At 52.5% G+C, this 17815-nt stretch overlaps 8 protein-coding genes across 8 annotated transcripts; 5 read left to right on the top strand and 3 right to left on the bottom strand.

The window, feature by feature from the left end:
* Positions 1-762: 762 nt before the first annotated feature.
* N656DRAFT_798447 (uncharacterized protein) lies at positions 763-3450 on the bottom strand (the record flags this gene model as incomplete). The annotated part of the gene is made up of 1 exon (XM_064817759.1): positions 763-3450. The coding sequence occupies one exon, from the start codon at positions 3448-3450 to the stop codon at positions 763-765; it is 2688 nt and encodes an 895-aa protein (XP_064669665.1).
* Positions 3451-5066: 1616 nt separating this feature from the next.
* Positions 5067-5678, top strand: N656DRAFT_779584 (uncharacterized protein). The gene has a single exon (XM_064815223.1). It carries the CDS (start codon positions 5182-5184, stop codon positions 5512-5514), a length of 333 nt encoding a protein of 110 aa, XP_064669664.1. The 5' UTR covers positions 5067-5181; the 3' UTR covers positions 5515-5678.
* Positions 5679-6517: 839 nt separating this feature from the next.
* Positions 6518-6957, bottom strand: N656DRAFT_779583 (uncharacterized protein). Its single transcript, XM_064815222.1, has one exon. It carries the CDS (start codon positions 6939-6941, stop codon positions 6621-6623), a length of 321 nt encoding a protein of 106 aa, XP_064669663.1. The 5' UTR covers positions 6942-6957; the 3' UTR covers positions 6518-6620.
* A 3519-nt stretch (positions 6958-10476) lies between these two features.
* N656DRAFT_108500 (uncharacterized protein) lies at positions 10477-11337 on the top strand. The gene is made up of 4 exons (XM_064808503.1): positions 10477-10609; positions 10789-10830; positions 10905-11002; positions 11286-11337. Exons 1-3 carry the CDS (start codon positions 10568-10570, stop codon positions 10992-10994), a joined length of 174 nt encoding a protein of 57 aa, XP_064669662.1. The 5' UTR covers positions 10477-10567; the 3' UTR covers positions 10995-11002; positions 11286-11337.
* Positions 10802-11896, top strand: N656DRAFT_108306 (peptidyl-prolyl cis-trans isomerase). The gene is made up of 8 exons (XM_064808502.1): positions 10802-11002; positions 11070-11231; positions 11286-11350; positions 11422-11482; positions 11534-11554; positions 11607-11648; positions 11718-11776; positions 11826-11896. The coding sequence occupies exons 2-7, from the start codon at positions 11107-11109 to the stop codon at positions 11743-11745; spliced, it is 342 nt and encodes a 113-aa protein (XP_064669661.1). The 5' UTR covers positions 10802-11002; positions 11070-11106; the 3' UTR covers positions 11746-11776; positions 11826-11896.
* A 1565-nt stretch (positions 11897-13461) lies between these two features.
* Positions 13462-14798, top strand: N656DRAFT_107996 (uncharacterized protein). The gene is made up of 4 exons (XM_064808500.1): positions 13462-13635; positions 13708-13832; positions 13906-14010; positions 14110-14798. The coding sequence occupies exons 1-4, from the start codon at positions 13580-13582 to the stop codon at positions 14520-14522; spliced, it is 699 nt and encodes a 232-aa protein (XP_064669660.1). The 5' UTR covers positions 13462-13579; the 3' UTR covers positions 14523-14798.
* On the bottom strand, positions 14664-15559 carry N656DRAFT_107991 (uncharacterized protein). Its single transcript, XM_064808499.1, has 2 exons — positions 15105-15559; positions 14664-15033 (listed from the first exon to the last, which is right to left on the bottom strand). The coding sequence occupies exons 1-2, from the start codon at positions 15441-15443 to the stop codon at positions 14806-14808; spliced, it is 567 nt and encodes a 188-aa protein (XP_064669659.1). The 5' UTR covers positions 15444-15559; the 3' UTR covers positions 14664-14805.
* A 1250-nt stretch (positions 15560-16809) lies between these two features.
* N656DRAFT_108030 (uncharacterized protein) lies at positions 16810-17668 on the top strand. Its single transcript, XM_064808501.1, has 2 exons — positions 16810-17042; positions 17110-17668. The coding sequence occupies exons 1-2, from the start codon at positions 17009-17011 to the stop codon at positions 17565-17567; spliced, it is 492 nt and encodes a 163-aa protein (XP_064669658.1). The 5' UTR covers positions 16810-17008; the 3' UTR covers positions 17568-17668.
* Positions 17669-17815: the final 147 nt, after the last annotated feature.

The following is a 17815-nucleotide window of genomic DNA, read 5'->3' as shown; positions in this document are numbered from 1 at the left end:
CAACACCCTTCCTCCCATCTTGTCCTCACGGTCCTCGTCCTCGCTCGCAACAGCAACCCTGACACATCACTGCTACCACCACCCACGCTCGAGATTTGGGAGAATAAAAAGAGATACATAAATTAAATAATACCAAGAACAATCCCTGGCTCACCGAGACGGCTGACCGAAACCTCACGAAAGCATCGTGTGCCGTTTCAGCCGTCCTCACAACCCAGTCCACCTCAACTAAACCTTCCGGTTCAATCGATGAGTGGTATGTGGTTTGCTCATGTGGGCGAGGAATTAGCTGGTGTATAGTAAAACGCATTTTTGAAACGGGGACCCATAGGCAACACTCCAGTGAGACTCCGATCAAGTGAGGAAGGCTTAAAAGTATAGATGAACAAGGCTCAAGAATTAAAGGCGGATTCGACTGCCAAGTATTCCAATGGCCAAAGAAAAATGGTTGAATGCCTTTCGTCTATGTTTTGGTTTTGAGGATTAGAAAGAACAAAAAAAGGACAACGGGACACTCGCTGGGCTGCAAGCAAAGCCCGAGCAAGAGCCCGAGGGGTATCGAAGCAGAAAATCATGTTGAGTTCCACCAATTCTGTTTGTGACTGACGGTGACAGCGAGATCGTGATTGACTTTTCGCTTGCGGCGATGATTGTTATTGCATATCGGACGCAAAGACGGACGAGGAAGAGGCGCGGCCATTGGTGAAAGTAGGGCCGGCCATTTAGCTAAATCAATGGGGGAGCGCAAGCCAGAGTGGTTTCTTAATTCCACCCGAGCGAGTTCTCTGCCGCGACAGGTGCAGAGATGTACTGCGTCCGCCCTGAAGCTCCCATCCCGCTCCTCCCGCTGCCGTGGCTGTCTCGCCCGCCCGCCGGCATCGCGCCGTAGCTGGTAAAGTCGCGGCTCAGCAGTGCGCCGCCCATGAGTGCTGGACTGCCCCCACGCATCTCGGCCGGGTTTGTGATGGAGCTCGCCCGGCGATGCGCTAGTCTCTTGCGCTTGTACCGTCGTGCGACTACAAACATGACCACGCCGTACGCTGCAGCCACCGCAATCGAGCCACCAACGATACCAGCTGTAGTTCCCCTCTGCGCGCCCGACTGTGAGTCGCCGCTATTATTTCCCGTGTCAAAGGGGTTGCTGTTGGGGGTCCCGGTGGTCGAACCAGAGCCGGAATTGCCAGAGCCGGCGTCGACCATCCCCGCGGGGTATGCGCCGCGCGTAATAGGAATCGCCGGGTTGATCTGCTGGGTGTGATTGTAGATGAGCGGACTCGGGTTATTGTACAGGGCAGAATTGGGCAACGTGATATCGATTGCCAGAGCCTCCACCAGGCTATTAGGGTACGTCACTTCGGCGCAAGTCGTGATGTAGCCAAGCGAGCTCTGCGTATCCAGTGGAACCAGCCTCTTGACTTGGGCCTTGCTGATATCGAACCCTCCCCCATAAGCCAGGGCTTGAGGCAGCAGGTTAAAGATCTGGGCTGCAGCCATGTCGTTGCTCACCACGAATGGGTAGTTGTATCCCTCGCGGAAGCCGATCTGGATTAATGTCGTATCCTCAGGCTGGGTATCGTCTCCGTTGTTCGGCGTGATGGCCTTGGGATAAGCTGTGGGAATACCACTAGCGGTCGTAGGCGCCAATCCCTCGGCCGTGGTTGAGGTTGGGTCTACCACGATCGTTGAGGGCAGCCAGGGCTTCGTATTGACGACAGTGGTTACTGGCGGAATGCTCGTAACACCAGCTTCACTTGTGCTGGCAGAAGAACTGGTCGTGCTGGTGGCCGTAGAGCTCAGATCCGTGGTCGTCGGCGGCAAGATCGTTGTTGTTGGCGTCTCGGGCGGAAAAGTGGAATTTTGAGTGGGAATTGACGTGTTGGGCGAGATAGTAGATGTGGTGATAATGGGCGGATCCGTGGAAGTGGTGGGCGTTACCGTAGCATTGCCAGTGGTGGTGCCGCTCGAGGTGACAGGTGGCAGGGAAGTGGTATCGACCGTCTCAGTTGCCGAGGTGGTCGTGTTCGAGACTGGCGGCGGTATATCTGTTGTTGTAGAAGAGATAACGGGAGGCGGTGTAACGTCAGTCGTGGGCGCGTCGGTCACCGTTGTAGGCGTCTCGACAGAAGTCGTTGACGTGTCCGACGTCGGCGTGTCGGTGCCCGATGTAGGCGGATCCGTGACAGTCGTCGGCGCATCGGTAGTCGAGGTAGGCGGCTCGACGATAGTGGTTGGCGTGTCGGTCACCGTTGTAGGCAACTCAACACTCGTAGTCACGCCAGTTCCAGATCCGGTGGTCGTCGGGTCAACGGTGACCAAGGTGCTGTTCGGCGTCGGATCAAGGATGTCGGAGATGACCGACGTCAAGTCGCTGACGATGGAGCTGATCGGGTTTCCAACTTCTGTGGTGCTCGTCGGTGTGCTAGTAATCAAGGTGTTGTTCTGCGAAGGATCAACGGTGCTCGGGATCGCCGAGGTCACATCGCTCGCGATGGAGCTGATGGGATTTTCGGCCTCCGTAGTGCTCGTGTCGGCTGCGCTTGTACCGACTGCGCTTGTCTGGACTGCGCTCGTCTCGATTGCACTAGTCTCAATTGCGGTCGTCCCAACCTCACTAGTCTCGGTTGCACTCGTCTCAATTGGGGCTGTCGAGGTGGTTGTGACAATTCCAGTCGGCGCGATGAGAATTCCTGATGTGCTAGTCGAGAGTGAAGAGCCATCCTCTTGCGCTTCTGATGAGCTTTCCGGTCCAACGAAGGTCGGTAATATCCTCGAAGTGCCGGATGTTTCCGGTAATGCTGTTATGCTGGTGCTGGTGCTGGTGCTGTTGGGACTCAGCTGAGGATCCGAAGTTGGGATTGCCGAGGTGCCGGGCTCTTCGGTCGACTGTGGAGGCTCGGTGGTGCCGGTGGGAGGACTGCTACTAGACCGCGAACTGAACGGGAGCTCCACAACTGGCCTCCGGCTGGACGAGGTTGCGCTCTCGCTGGACGAGCTCTCACTAGAAAGACCAACACCTTGACTAGTAGAAGTCGAGTTCTGACTGGACGGAACCTCGCTGGAAACACTACCATCCTTGCTAGACGCAGACGAGTTCTCACTAGACGGGCTCGTGCTGCTAGGAAGCGAGGTGCCACTGGGCGGAGACGTGCTTTCAGCAGCGGTCGAGATCGTTGTCGGCGTCGAACCTGGTGAGGTTTCAACGATGGTGCTAGTGATAATGATTGTAGTGACATCTGAATCGGTTGACGACTCGGCTTCTGAGTTGGACTGTCGTTGGGTCGTCTCCAAGACTGTCGTGCTCGATCCCACGGGGTTCTGTGTTATTGTCGCATTGCTGAATTGCCGTTTGACATGGCGCGGGAAGTAGATCCTCGGCTTCCCTGCATCCTGACTAGCCACCACCGATGAAACCGCCACCAAAGCGGCAGCCAAAACCGAAACCGTTCTCATTCTACGTCTCTTATACCTCCTCGAGCATGCGCTTCAAGTTCGTACTTCGCTAGCAGCTTCTATGCCACGAGGCGGAGGTCGTGAGTCGTTTCGAGAGATCTGCACACACCGAATAATGGAATTGTAAGCGGCGCAGCAGTGAGCAAGCGACAAGACAACACTAACTTGCCAGGAAAGATCGTAACGAGTGTACTTGACGAAAGATATCAATGAGCGTGATCTGAACCCGAGATTGTCAGCCTATCTCAGTTCAAGATTCCTTGTAGAATCCGCTGCATGAAAGATCCACACGATCGGCCTCAACGCAGCAGAGGTTTGCCAGGCCGATGGGTACGGCCGGCCCATCTCTCCTCACACTGCTGGTCGCGCCTGAAGTCGATGTGCCCATATATTTTCCGATTACCACCGATATCCAACTCACAATTGAAGACGGGAAACTCGGATTGAGATCCCTTTCTCAAGGAAAGAATTTCTGATGTTGTTTGTGTATAAAAGAGTGACTCGACGAAATCGTCAGATTGTTGTTTTGCAGAACCTGGTTATTCACCTTCGTGGCGTCGGAAACTCGCGTTCACGGTTCATGACAGGGCGGGCATTGGAATCACGCTCGGCCGCCGGGAGGTCCCTTCCACGTCGCGAAATTGAGACGACGGGTGTGCGTTGGCAGCCGACGGGTCGTGTAATTGTCGGAGCTGAACCTCACCGTCGAAGAAGATCGCCGGGCATGCGATTTCGAGCGAAGCGAAGGGAAAAGGAAGGCTTGCGAGAGAATGGAACGAACGGAAGCATGCGCATAACGCCCCAAAGCAAAGCGGAAGAAACAAGCAAGGGGTTGGAGGGGGGCATGGAAACTAGAAAGGGAAGGGCTTTGGGGCGGAGCAGCGCTGCAAGGGTGAGATGCCACCAAGTGGGTAGCAATGGGAAGATTAGACCGACAGGGGCTTGCGCTTGCGTTCCTGAAGGAGGGGTCCGCTAAGGCAAAGGTATCTGTGGGTCCAATATTGGTAAGGGTGTACTTTTAGCCTAACGTCTGAAACGGAATCTCACGGAGCCTCGCTCTCGTTGCGGACCATGGACAGTTCCGTCAAGGCCAGAGTTGTCGGTTATTAGGTAGTTACACGTGGTTACTAACGTAGTAGCAAGAAGCGTTCCCAATTGCTTCTTCACTGATTGCGCAACTAAATGTCTACGATGAAGCGATGGCGGTGTTCTTGTAGCCGAAGGTACGAGTAATCGTTGATAGTGAACTTGGTGCATCGACGCCTTTCCAGGCACCACCTCTTGCATTCGTTGGTGCCATGCAGGTGTGAATGGCCGTTGTCAGTTCCGGCTGTCTAAAAGGGCAAGTGCTAGGACTAGTGTATGATACTATGAGCAGGGTGGAAGATGGTGTGTGTTTCGTACTCGATACTCTCTTGACCGAGTGATTTGTTCCACTCCGTAAGTATCAGAACTCCGCATTCGAAGCCCAGTTATTAAGGAGCACGTCCTCCTACGGGCCAAGGACCTTAGCGCGGCAGTTTTGGTTGGCGGGCTCCAAAATTGTCTCCACGGCACGACACAACACGCAATCTTGCTCAATACGTGTAACTACGGTAAGCCACCGTATTCCCGTAACTGGATCAATCCTACATCTTGAACTGGAGCGCTTGCAATGATAACTCTTCAGCGCTGGGAATGGCGAGAAGAACAAGGCAACGATCAATGCGATATACAATATACATACCCGTCATGTTCATACTCTCGGGGCAATCTATACGCTGGCAAGCACGTTTACGTACGCTTCGGTTCAGCCAAGCTGCGTCTGCCATGGAATATCCTATTTATCTTACCTCCGTATATTTCGGGCCAATGCATCCTCCACCCGTGCCAGCCGATAGTTTACTCCGTAGTGTCGAGAAATCACCAGACGCCAGGTCATCGCATCTACGGATACCCCCAATGCCTACATTATCAGGGCAGCTGCCCGTGGTGCAGCAGGGTGCGCTCGCCGCTGAGTATCGGACTGACGCCAGTGAGCCGCCCCATGCAGTGATGCACGGCGATTTCGTCCCTCAGCGCTGAGTATGGACGGAGTACGGATAGTGTAGTGTTAGTGCGGCAATACTACCCCCAATACGAAGCTCCACCTAGACTCGTGCGCGAAGGGGGACAGGATAGGGGTCTTGATGCCGGATGGTAAACGGCGACAAATAGACCTGGAATCTTACGGTATTGATCGTTGCGCTAATCAACCGGAGTCTTGGTTATTAATCAACTCCCTGATTAATTGCCTGGCATCAATATAACTTCAGAGTACTCTGCATATATATGCCATGCACGGTCGGGCGATCGCCGGCTCAAATGTTCGGGACGGCAGAGGAGCGGACAGCACCTCATCAACTTCCAAGGTCGTTTCGAAACGGTGGGCTGAGTCCCGTCCACCTCCAACGGAAGTCTGGCTTTATTGATATTGTAACCGAAGATCTTCCGGGCATACGTACAATACACCACCTTACCTTACCTAGCACAATAACGTTACTATCTACACGCACCGCAGAGCCCGTCTCACGTCTCGAAGAGTTCACAATGTCCGAACCTAAACCGACATTGGGTGGGACGATGAAAGCGGAGGCATGCTTTTCAGACAGTGTCCATCAGTCACATTGATAAAATTCCCAGGTACATTGACCCTTAACAGCAACAGAAATGCATACCAACTGGATGCACCCGATGCATCAATAAGATGTGAAGCGAGGGCGAGGCGTATGGTTAGGCAAGTACGAAGGTACGAAGTAGGTAGACTGAGGTCACTGAGGTGGGCCTCAGAGTTGACACTTCGCGATGCAAATGCTTCAGCCCCCAATGCTACAATCGGCGTATGACCGCCATTTCGGAGGTCTTCAGCAGCCCAAAGAAGGGAGAGACCTGCCGTAAAGGCAAAGAGTTGGACAGTACTGCTGCGGTACAGTAAGCACTGCTTAGTAGAGCGAAACACCGAGAGAAGGGATAACTGTGAATGATATCTGTCGGGTGCTCAGCGTTGACCACGTGGTGCCCCAGATACCTGGTATTTTACCTTACCCTGGGCGGTTCCGACGGCCGCTCATAACCCTAGTACTCCGTATGTAGCCTCGTAGGCTCGTACCCATATCAAGGAAAATTTTGCACTACCATGGTTGATGGTCTCTTTAAATACAAATGCGCCGCGAAGCTGCAGTGCGCCTTGAGAACCATGGAATTAGTCTCGAGGCGCTGTTCAGCTTAGCTAAGAAAATAATCGTCTGTACCTTAAAGTGCTTAAGCAAAGGAGCCAGCAAAAAACAAGGCCCCAAAAGCCTGGACAGTGTCTGCTGTGAGATGATGCAGGCAGCAGGCACCCCTGGCGACGGTGTAGCCGAGTCAATATCTTGCGAAGTTGGCAGGTAAGGTACGAGAGCGGCGGCGATGCGAGCCGCAGCTGCAGGAACAGTCACCAATTTCACCAATTTTTTTTGGTCGCATAGACCCATTTTCATAGTCGCATAGACCTGCACATACCACTAAGTCCAACCCGAATAGCAACCACAGAACCTATTATCTTAGAATGAATGGGCAAACTAGGGTAAGCAAGATTGTACAGATAGAATGAACCCATTTGCAGGAGTTTAAGAGAGGAGTATAGTTGTTATATCGTTGTTGCAGTGCTAGGCGGGTTTACCCCAAGTCGCTTATATAAGCTCACTTACACTGCCCTCCCTACGCGCCTTGGCTCCCGTTCCCTCCTGGGCTGAGGTTTGAAGAGCTCAATAAATCCGCGATTTAACTTGAATGAGCTGCTCTGTACTCTGTAGAAAGTGGACTATCGGATGAACGACGTTATTGTAATTGAATACCCGATTTCTATGTGGTGATGACTTCTTGCAACAGGCTGTATGGCCATGTATAGGTCTATGCGACTATGAAAATGGGTCTATGCGACCAAAAAAATTGCAATTTCACCTCCCGCACACACCGACGGGCTTCCAGACGACAACTGATTGGTGTGTTGTTTTGAGTTGTTGGGCTGTTGGATCAATCGCGCTTAGTAGTGTACCTATGTAAGGCCGACTGACCGCATCAATGAGAGATATTGTGCACTAACAAGGTCTAGTGGTGGCCTGACCAGTTGGCCTGGCCTGCATTGTGGGCATCCGTACTTGTTGGGGCGAGAGACGCGATGATGGAAAGCGGCGACATATTTCGGGTGAATTCTCTCGACGGACAGTCGACAACCAACCAGCCGCTCGTGCCGGACAATTGGGATTCAGCTCTCTACAAGCTCAACTTCAATCAATCACCCATCATCGGCACAGCACCTTCAGACGCCTGTTTCTTTCCCATGCCTGTTTCAGCCTTCCCCCTTCCAAGGTTCTTTATCCGAAGCAGGGTCATACCAAACGGGATCTGTCTCTTTTGTTTCGTTTCTTTTCAAGCATATTGTCTACCCGCAATGGGTTCACGGCACAGGAAAGGAGCCGATAGGTTAACCCGCGGCAAGGGACTAGAAAAATCGGTGAGCAGAGCAGAAGTTGCTGGCCCTTTTCACCGATACAGGGAGTTCTCCTCCTAAGGTAGGTAATATTCTGTATTTTGCCCCTGATTGTCAAATGCGATCTGATACGTTGTTCCTCAGAGATTCCCATGTGGACTGGCTTAGTGGTCTATCCATCTCTTCAATCCGGCCTCGGGCGTGCTGTGCTTTGGATTTGCGGTATATTTGCAGAAGGCATCATCGATTGGTCCCATTTCCGTCTTTAGATTCTGCCAAAGCCGGCCCGTCTAACCTTTGTTGTTCTTCGGCCGTCTTGCCTGGTAGTTACCGGGTCACATAGGCCAGTCGCAACCCCCACCGGGTCTTGAAGACGGGTGGTCGAACTCACCTCTTACGGACTACCGGACTGTCTTTCCTGGTCTCCCATCTCTTTAGATAAACATCATTGTTCCGCCTGTTGGATATCACTTATGCCTGGAGTGGACAGCAGCCCGGACTTGTGCAGCTTATAGCACCCGTTGGCTCAATTCTCCCTTTTTTGCCCCTCTCGCATATCGTCCCAGTGTCATTGGGCAGCAGCATTTGAGTGCTGTTGTGGCAGCAAATGCAGGTCGGGTAGAGTGCAGTACAGCACCTGACTTGCAGCTGTCCGTGGGGCCTTCCGAGAGCGCATCCAGGGGAAAAGGGTTGTTGCTGGAGAGCCGCGTCTGCTTGCATAGAGTACCAGGTAGGGTTCCTCTCGAACCCGTCATACGTGTTCCTATCCTCCTGTCCTCCTGTCCTCCTGGCTTCTTGACTCAGGATTAGGCTAGCGGGTTCAGACTGGAGTGTTTGCCGGGCGAGTAATACACAGGAGCTCTCACCCAACTGGGTTCCTCCACGTGTTTGGATAGGGGGACCCATTGCGGCTGAGGGAAACCTTTTGGCTATCTCAACGTTTGCCGCTATTTGTTTCTGACGAGCCTAGCTGGCATCGCTATGTCTTACTCGTGGCTAGCAGAGACCAGCGAACCGCGCATTTCGCATCCCGCGGAATGTTGCCATGACAAGCGACGTTGTCAAGCTGTCGGTTGCAGCGGCGACTAGCTCTGCCGCGGAAGAGGCTCGACTCCGCAGGACGTTTAACAAGTTAAGGCAGCGAGGGCATAGCAAGGTGGAGGCTCAAGTCTCCAGGAAAGGGTAGGTATGCATTGTGCGAACATACCTACTTACCCAACAAGGGACATCCCGAAGAACTCGACGCCGTGGGGGTGTTGGACAAGGTGTTTTGCGCAAGGCGCATGCCCACTCACATCAATTCATCTGATATCCCACCTTGAGGTCGTTGCAAATGTGATGGACACCGCAGAGGCGATGATCCGCAGATCTTTGGTGCATCATATGCCATCGCCCGTGATGAGCCGTTGCACTGCAGCAGACCCGACGCACCACTTGCACTGTTGTGGGAGGGCCGCAGACTGCCCGCCGGTGATGGTCCCAAGCGCCTTCTAGTGGAAGTTGAGATGATGCGGCAATAGCGCCGCCGGGTAAGTTAATGATGGTGCAGCTAAAGGTCCGCAATCGGTAGGGCATGACGGCCGCAGCAGCGAGTTGAGCAAACGGCAAGTTAGGTATTGCGTGCTTCTGGCTCAGGCAGAGAAGCATGGGATTTCACAAGACGGCAAACACCGGCTTGCATGCGGGATGCTTGCATATTCGCGGCCCGGCCCTGCTCTTGCTCATCTTGGATGGTATACTTCGGACTGAAGCAATGACCCCAACTGTTGGGTCGTCGTGTCGAGCCATCTGCGCCCAACCATGCTGTCGCCTTGCCGCCTGCATGTCTTTCGTATCGCGCGTCGTCAGTTGGTTTGATCTCGGAGGCTCGGGATCGGACACAGATCCGGCTCTTGGCGATGGACAGCCGGGAGGCTATATGGGCGAGGTGGGCTGTCCGAGATCTAGATACGGTACCAGGGTCACTTCTCTCTGCCACAGGAATGGCCCAGTTTTCTGCTGGCAAGACGCCATTGAAGCAGTTGCGACCTCATGAATGTGACACCCGACCGGAAAATTTCATAGAATATCGCGAAAATGGGAACATGACTGCCAAGGAAGCATGGAAGAAGGGCCACAACGGCAGGCACACCCCAGCGCAGCCCCTCGCTCCTACCTCGATGGATGCTGGCCGTCACCACCTGCTCAACATTCCCATTTCGCTCGGCAACGGCTCGGCATCTCCAATGCGGGGAACTGCCTGGAGATCGATCGACGCATTGCAGCCGCGGTCGATCTAATTGGGGCCTGATGACACCTACGGGAGCCTTGTGGATTTCGCTTCCCGAAATCGAACCCCATGGGCCGGATCGCCCCGCCCACACCAAGATCTTGCTTGGTCTGGCGTAACCACGCAGAACATTGCAGCAACCACGCAGCCAACCGGGAGCAGGGCTGCTTGAGCATTCGCCGACCAGTCGCTTGAGTACACTTATCGCCCTGCAGAAAGCAAACTTGCACCAACTTCAAGACGCTGCAATCTGGGGTGTATCCCGGCAGACATTTGATCTGGGTTGGGCTGGCTGACACCCAGCTGCCTCCCCACCCACTCCACGGATTACTTGGGTCTTGAACTCCATCCTCGTTTGTATGAGTGCCATTGGGTGCATGACTCGAGGGGCACTCGGACAGGTACACTTCACCCCCAAGAATCGCTCATCCCAATATGAGGGCAGAATCGGCGTATCAAATGAGAAAAAATTCAGGGTCCAACACTTTTAGCACGCACGATAGTTGAGGGGAGCCGTCAAGCGCTCTGCTTGTCCTTCAAATACCCCGTGTTTCCTCTCGTGCTGATGCACATTGACCAGCACCACCTTGCTCTCTCCTCCGTCACTTTGCAATTGCTCGGTGTGAGCCCATCTCTGGTCTGCTCAAGTAGGATAGGAGGCAAATACTGAGACTTCTGTCAATTTTCCTCGAATATCCTGCCTTGGCCCTCGCCGTCACCTTGATAGCCTCCAACAATAACTCTCAGCGTTACGGCCTTGCTCTACCGTCCAGGACCGCGAGTTAGTTAAACAGGTAGGTATCTATGCCAGGATAGGTACTGTACCAGCACCGTCTCGATCACCACCCCAACACAGGCAAGCACCCGCCGACGGATACGCAACACGGTAACGAGCACAATGGGCGTCACAAGAACAACCCGCGTCGAGGGCACTGGACCTCAACCGGTCAGAGGACAGATAGTCACAGTTGCCTACACCGGCTGGCTCAAGGATACAAGCAAGCCGGGCAACAAGGGCCAAGAGTCAGTAGAACTCCCGCCGCTGATCGCTTTGGCTAACAGGGTTGTCCTCCACAGGTTTGACACATCCGTTGGGAGAGAGGATTTCGAGGTCGAAATCGGGGTTGGGAAGCTTATCCGAGGTACCCAGCCCAGAAATTATCGAGCCCAGGCGGTTGGTGGTATCTCATGACGCCTGACTCGAGTTGGTTAGGCTGGGACGTGGCAGTCTTGGACATGAAGGTCGGCGAACAGGCAACATTAGATATCACCAGGTGAGTAGCAGCCTCTTCACACTGGGCTCCGGCTGACCACACGCCTGGCAGCGACTACGGCTATGGTGAAAAGTAAGAAATGCAGGCACCGAGCTGATGCTGAGAGGGAAACTGACCGCTTCAGGGGCTTTCGAGGCCATATTCCCCCAAACGCAGACCTGATTTTGTGCGTGTATCCTTGCGGACCAGCAGGGCTTTGGTTTCAATTTCAAGTGGTACTGACAGATGGATACAGTGACGTGCATCTCAAGGCCGTGAGATAACCTGTTGTAACAACTGAGCAGTTGTTCTTGGGTAGGAAAGAGGGCAGTGTCTATTGCCAGGCTAGCTACTTAGGTTGCAGGCGAAGTGCTCCGTATTCCGGATTAAGCAGGCCAAAGTCCATGAAACTTGAAGCATCCGAACTCCTAGATGCCTCCTCTTTATCTGGCCACATAGCATTTGCTCGGTACACTTCTCGTTGGTGGTAATACCTTGGGCGCTCGCAAAACTTCTCATAGCTTACCCACTAAAGCTATGCGAGGCCATGGTCAGGTTGTGATTCAAAGGGTACCCACGGCCATCAGACACACAGCTAGAAACAGCTGTCTGGCCCGGGGAGTCGATTCGGCAGCCGCCAGACGAAGGGACTTGTTCAAATTTAGGCCTGTGGCGGCTGATATATCTCTGAATAATGGATTTCTTCCTGGAAAGGCCGGACACGGTTAATCACACAATTCCTTGTCATGGAGGTTCATGACGGATGCGACTGTTCTCAGTAGTCTACCTTTGGTAGGGATCTCGACTTAGAGCTTCCAGTTTCTTGCGAATCCGCCAAAAGGGTACAGGGGGAGTTGAGGTCATGCTAAGGAAGTCAAATCTAGATTGGTAATGATCTAAGCTTTTGTGGAAAATATCCAACATAGCAGTACCCAAGTACCTCCCGAATAGGAGTTGCTACTCTGAAGTCTTCAAGCCCTGAGAGGTCAAGATGATTCTGAACGCAAAGTCTAAATGGAATGAAGCGACCATTCTAGATAGGTACTCATGTATCTGATATATAGCTGATAATAACTTGATAAGTAATTTGCCTCATTAAGTTGGCTGACTCGGAGGAGCCTCAATGAGCTCCAACTTCCCGGCCAGGTCAAACCTCTGACCTAGGTATGGTATGATCAGATCCTGTAAGCCAGTCATTTTCTAGTTCATACACTCAGCGGCAGCTGCCAGCAAGCAATATAGGAGAGGTCATTATTACCTTAATGTTTAGAGAATCTTGTAGTCCACCAAGAAGTCTCATGCTCCATGTATCCCTCAGTCTTGTGTTTAGATAAGTAACGCTCGAAATAAAGAGTAACAGCTGATAAGCACTGTGGTAAAGGTCAGACCTGATGTATGACTTACTGCGAGGCTTGACTCCCTACTGGTTGCTTCTCCGAAGTGATTTGCATTGATATTGGATATGAGGTACGAGGTGTATTCTATTGTACAAGTACAATATACCTACATGTCGGTAAGCTAATGTAAACCTGTAAGTACTTCTGTGGATATCTTAGCGAGTTGCTTCACAGAGGCCTGATCCCCGTATCATTCAAGTTTCTCTGATAAGGTACAGTACAGTAGCCATGCCTGTGCCTGTGCCTATGACTGCCATGCCGGTATATACTTCGTAGTAACAAAGCCTACAGAGGAGCAAACATGATTGTTAGCAATATTATAGGTTGTACGATTTGTCGTGCAAGTACTGTACCCGTGATCCGTAACGGTAAGTACCTCCTAGCCATCCCAAAACTAAACTCAACACTAGGTATCCCTACACAGGGTAATGTTCAGCAAGATCTCGCGAAGTATATACAGAAGACGTCGGTGCTTGATAGCTGAGCGATTCTCACTAACAGTCAATCTAACAGAAAGTAGGTAGTTAATTTTCCGAACTGGCTACCTTACCCCAGAGATGGTTCCGAGGCTAGTGTACCAAACTTCAAAAGTTCAATACATGAGGGGAGTGGTACTATACCTAGCGTACCATTACCTAAATTGACACTCCAAGCGGACCGAATTGCAGCGCGAGGCTCTGGCGTCTCAACTACCTACCTTACCTACCTTACTAACCCGAGAATGTCGTGTATCGATCGTTTTAGGCTGTCCTTGGAGCTCGCCTCAGAAAACCATCGGTGGGATGCCCGCAGCACCCTTACGCTAGCAAAACCAGAGAAAACGCCCCAGTGCTGCTAACGTCGAGGGAGACTGGTCTGGATGTCTGGACCCTCAATTGCGACGCCACTGGGGGCCCAGGCGAGCCAGGCACAGGGTAGCCGGTCTGGGGAAGATCCTGAGGATCCCAATGGAGCGCAATCATTCCCACCAGGCGGTAAGCGACCCGCGACATCCATGTCTTTCGTTGACTCTGTTGAACTAAGTCGAGTTAATGACTCTCTATGTAGCTGAAACACCGCCGCGATCTGGATCAAGGGGGAATACGGCAAGATACCTTTACGAAGGGATAGGACTATTCAACAGCAAGCACGTTCACATTGGGCCCAGCGAAGGTGTGTACTTGTACCTTATCGGTTTACCAAGGTGGCGTGGCGTCAAGAGTTTGAACTACTAGATATTGATCCTATCAAAAGCTAACGAATAGGTTACAGATCGTACGAAGATAGGGTTCAATTACGTTCTGGTTCAAAACATAACTATCAATCAAGCCGGCCCAAGTCGAAATCCGCCCGACACCATCCCCACGCACACTAGCCCGTCGGAAATACTTTACAGAACGATGATCCCCGTCGATGCTCCGGCCCGCGATCCTGTAGAACAAATGCCGGTGTGGGCAACAGCGTTTCCATCTATGTTGGTGCCGATGGGATCATTGTCGCACGGAGGCCATCCGCAATTCCCCGTTGCCCCGCCCCCGATAGGAACACAGTATGCCTACCGCGCACCCCAATCACACCAGCCTCCGACGGATCCACCGCGGGCCGCGCCGGCCGAGCAACAGGTGGGGAACCGGCGATTGAGGAGGAGGCTAAGGATTAGGTGGAGATTTTGTGTCCTGATGTGATATTTGACCCACTTCAACTTGTTTTTAGTGCGGGTGCGAGGGGAGCACTACAGTATTGACATGATGCTGATCATGTATCTGCATGGTATCATTCTAACCATCGACTGGAGAAGATGCGGGATCGCCATTCTGCTTCGGCGTACATACCTACATACATATGACATGATCCTGACTACCTGATCTTTCAAAAGCACTTCGATGTTCCACTCCATCTGTATCTCCTCGAGCGCGACGAACTCTGTACTCTGTAGGTAGCAGAGTCCCCTGCAGGGTTGGACCAGGATCACGGTTTCGGCCGGAACAGGAATAACAAAGCGTGAAAGTCCGGTTCAACTTGCTCTTCCTTGTTTATCACCAGATAACTTCCCTTGGTAAGAGCCTGGCCGGCGAACCTGGCACTATCATTCCAAGTTACAGGAACGATGATCGCTCTGGATTCGGGAGGGATCGGTATCTTGGCTGGTTCGTCGAAGTGCACTACGGTAGCGCGCACCTCGTAGCTTGTAAGATGCTAAGGCCATGATTGTATCAGTTTCTTGAAAAGGACTGGACTCAAGATGGGAAGCTCAAAAAGTGCAATACCTGGTTTGAAGGCGTCTGAAAAGGATGAGCGAAATTCCGTACGAGTAGAGCCACGTCGTGGATAACGTCTTCATCGACACAGATCTTGTAATCCAGAAGCGGCTTGTAGGTTGCCGAGAGCAGACGTTTCTCCACACGCGATAGTCCGTCCGCGACTTCCACTGGGATATCATGGGCCTCCAGCTCAGACATGTTGGGGCTACGGTAACGAAATGATAAACCGAAGCCAAGATGACAAAGAGTTCCCTTTCTGAGATGATAAGGTGCAGCAGTCCAGTTCGGTCGGCTGAACAGCCCATGGATTCTCTGCCGGCGCCTGCCCTCCGTCCGCTGCGACATATATGTGGCTGTGTTGTGGCTGTGGCGATGTCGTCTTTAAGAGGGGCTTACTGCAAGGCTCAACACTATAACGGGAGCTAAAATCGTGCTTGAACCTTGATGAGGGACCTCGCCCCTGAAATCTAAGCTACAACAGCCCAGCAGACATGCTTTTACCTACACTTAGTTGCCTCCATTGCCAGTTAGATGAAGGCGACGGGATTTCATGAATAGGTATTTGGGCGACAATCAATCAGCGCCCAATGCGAAATGGCTTGCCCGATCGAGCCTGCAGAGGAGCCTTTCTCTGCGAGTTATGACGTTCGGTGTCACCAAGTTGTGGAATGGCATGGCAACGCAGCGCTTCGTTACCAGTATGTTGACAAATTGATGTGACAGATCTCGGGTTGGGCATCAAAGCAGCAGCATGGTAACTCTGGCCAGGATGGCATGACTTAGACCACCTACACCTAGGTATTATACCCAACAAAGCTCGTCTCTTAAAGATATGCCCAACAAACGACACTCCCTCCCTAAGGAGGTGTGTCGTGACTCATAGCTCGGCTTCATCTGTCGTACAGGTTGGGTGCGCGAACGTAACTCTTCACTTGCACTTTCTCTTTCTCCTCTTCTACTTTGTGCAATATCATTGTTTACTCACAGGTATCCTCATCTTCAATTCTGATGCCATGTCTGGATGAGAAGTCCTCGCCATCGTTCCATGCTTCCAACTTGAACTGCCACCCAGCTGCTCGAATGCTTCCGCGGAGGGTGTCTCGACCACTGCAGTTACTGATTCGATTCACTTTACCCGCCAGGCCCGCCTGTTGCTGATTGGAGTCCCTTCGGGTTACCTTGCCTATTACAGCCTTCTTCCTCGAAACCGCTGTCTTCGAGTGCTTTAAGATTGGCGCTGCCTCGTCTTGCCAGCTAAGTAATATCCCTTACTTTCCTTCCAAGTTCTCCCTCTTCTTTCCCGCCGACCTTATGTACCCCTTTATCCATTGGTGATCCCCATTGGATAGGTCCAACATCAGACCATGTCTGGGTGTGAAGTCTTTGCCGTTGTCGTATCAGCCGCCCAGGTGCTCGATATGACGCTGAAGGGGCTCGAGACTGCAGTTGTTATTCGTCAGCGGGTCGCAGGTGCCGCGGGGATGCTCAGCCTGTGTAGACAGCGACTCGAGACCTTCAAGAGTCTTACTGAATGCATTAAAGCTAATCGTGCTCTTCAGACGCCAGAGATCAATGCCTATCTAACAAGGTCGCTGCCCAAGGTGACGACAGCCCAAGCGTCATTGGAATCATTGTCCCGGTCTGTCCAAAAGAAGTTGTCCTTAGCAGTCATCACCGGACAGGCACAGCGAACAGTCTTGGAGCATCTCGACGCACTGCAGTCAACACTCAGTGAACTCATTGTCCATATAGCCAGCTTGAACACCTCCAAGTTGTGCAAGATTGAAGAGAATATCAACTCCTTACTTCTCAACACTCAGAAATCTTCCGCTGAGAGAGCAGCGACCCAGACTTTCGAACTGGTTAAAGCAGAACGGCGCCAACCCTGCACGGCCGAGCAAACACCAGCAATGCCGACGCAGAATAAGTCCAGGAAACAGTCTGGTGAGCAATGGACAGAGACTACGGGGTATACAGCGGTGACTAACCTTCGCAAACTCTTCATTCGCAGCGAACAACCGGCGCAACTTGTACCGCGGTATCAGTATCAAGGGAGGGTCGACGGGCATGCTTGGCACTTCGTCAAGTGTTCAATTTGGACGGGTCGATGAACCGCTAACGGCCACCTATCAAAACACCACACTCGAGGGCACCTGTGACGGTACACCAAGCGCTGTCCTTGGGTCTATCGGACGCGCTGAAACCGGCTATTCACAGTTCCGGGGTGTTGAAGTCAATAACGCCACATTCTTCTGTGGACCTTTGACTGATAGGGGCCTTGCGCGCGAGACGCTACAGGAGCTTAGGGAAGAGGCGGCGATGCTTACGGCGAAGAGGCTTGCGGCGGAGAGGGCTAGTTCCACGGCTGGATCGGGGGACGCCGTGGGCAAATCGGACAAATACGCTGGATGTTCGGGCGACGCAGGCACATCAACTGACGACTATGGAGCGTTGGAACAACCCGAATAACGAAGTCGAACTGAAGAACCGCAGCCTAGGTGCAGGTTCACCCAATTTCCTGTATGCTCTTTCACAGACAAGTTCCGCGAGAGGGGCTTCTTTTGGGAATTAACTGTCTTTGGATGCTTTCTGGCTCTTTCAATGGATGGAGATATTCAACGAAGTGAGAATAAAACTTCAGGCCATGGCCTGTTCCTAGCCCCTAGGTGATATGTACTGTATGTACAGTACTTCAACTAAGGTACTATGTCTTACAA

Source organism: Canariomyces notabilis (assembly GCF_033297395.1).
Source record: "Canariomyces notabilis strain CBS 508.74 unplaced genomic scaffold N656scaffold_12, whole genome shotgun sequence".
Classification (NCBI taxonomy): Eukaryota; Fungi; Ascomycota; class Sordariomycetes; order Sordariales; family Chaetomiaceae; genus Canariomyces; species Canariomyces notabilis.
Note: the sequence above shows the minus strand (reverse complement) of the source record. Positions and strands in the feature narration are given on the sequence as shown.

Coding starts and splice junctions, on each gene's coding strand:
- N656DRAFT_108306 (XM_064808502.1), top strand. CDS start 11,107: ATGGGCGTCACAAGAACAACCCGCGTCGAGGGCACTGGACCTCAACCG. Junction 11,351..11,421: donor GGTTGGGAAGCTTATCCGAG/GTACCCAGCCCA, acceptor CGAGTTGGTTAG/GCTGGGACGTGGCAGTCTTG. Junction 11,649..11,717: donor CCAAACGCAGACCTGATTTT/GTGCGTGTATCC, acceptor AGATGGATACAG/TGACGTGCATCTCAAGGCCG.
- N656DRAFT_107991 (XM_064808499.1), bottom strand. CDS start 15,443: ATGTCGCAGCGGACGGAGGGCAGGCGCCGGCAGAGAATCCATGGGCTG. Junction 15,034..15,104: donor TTCAGACGCCTTCAAACCAG/GTATTGCACTTT, acceptor TCATGGCCTTAG/CATCTTACAAGCTACGAGGT.
- N656DRAFT_108030 (XM_064808501.1), top strand. CDS start 17,009: ATGCCGACGCAGAATAAGTCCAGGAAACAGTCTG. Junction 17,043..17,109: donor TAAGTCCAGGAAACAGTCTG/GTGAGCAATGGA, acceptor CTTCATTCGCAG/CGAACAACCGGCGCAACTTG.
- N656DRAFT_779583 (XM_064815222.1), bottom strand. CDS start 6,941: ATGGGTCTATGCGACCAAAAAAAATTGGTGAAATTGGTGACTGTTCCT.
- N656DRAFT_107996 (XM_064808500.1), top strand. CDS start 13,580: ATGTCGTGTATCGATCGTTTTAGGCTGTCCTTGGAGCTCGCCTCAGAA. Junction 13,636..13,707: donor CTCGCCTCAGAAAACCATCG/GTGGGATGCCCG, acceptor ACGTCGAGGGAG/ACTGGTCTGGATGTCTGGAC. Junction 14,011..14,109: donor TCACATTGGGCCCAGCGAAG/GTGTGTACTTGT, acceptor AATAGGTTACAG/ATCGTACGAAGATAGGGTTC.
- N656DRAFT_108500 (XM_064808503.1), top strand. CDS start 10,568: ATGAGTGCCATTGGGTGCATGACTCGAGGGGCACTCGGACAG. Junction 10,610..10,788: donor CTCGAGGGGCACTCGGACAG/GTACACTTCACC, acceptor CACATTGACCAG/CACCACCTTGCTCTCTCCTC. Junction 10,831..10,904: donor TCACTTTGCAATTGCTCGGT/GTGAGCCCATCT, acceptor TTCCTCGAATAT/CCTGCCTTGGCCCTCGCCGT.
- N656DRAFT_779584 (XM_064815223.1), top strand. CDS start 5,182: ATGTTCATACTCTCGGGGCAATCTATACGCTGGCAAGCACGTTTACGT.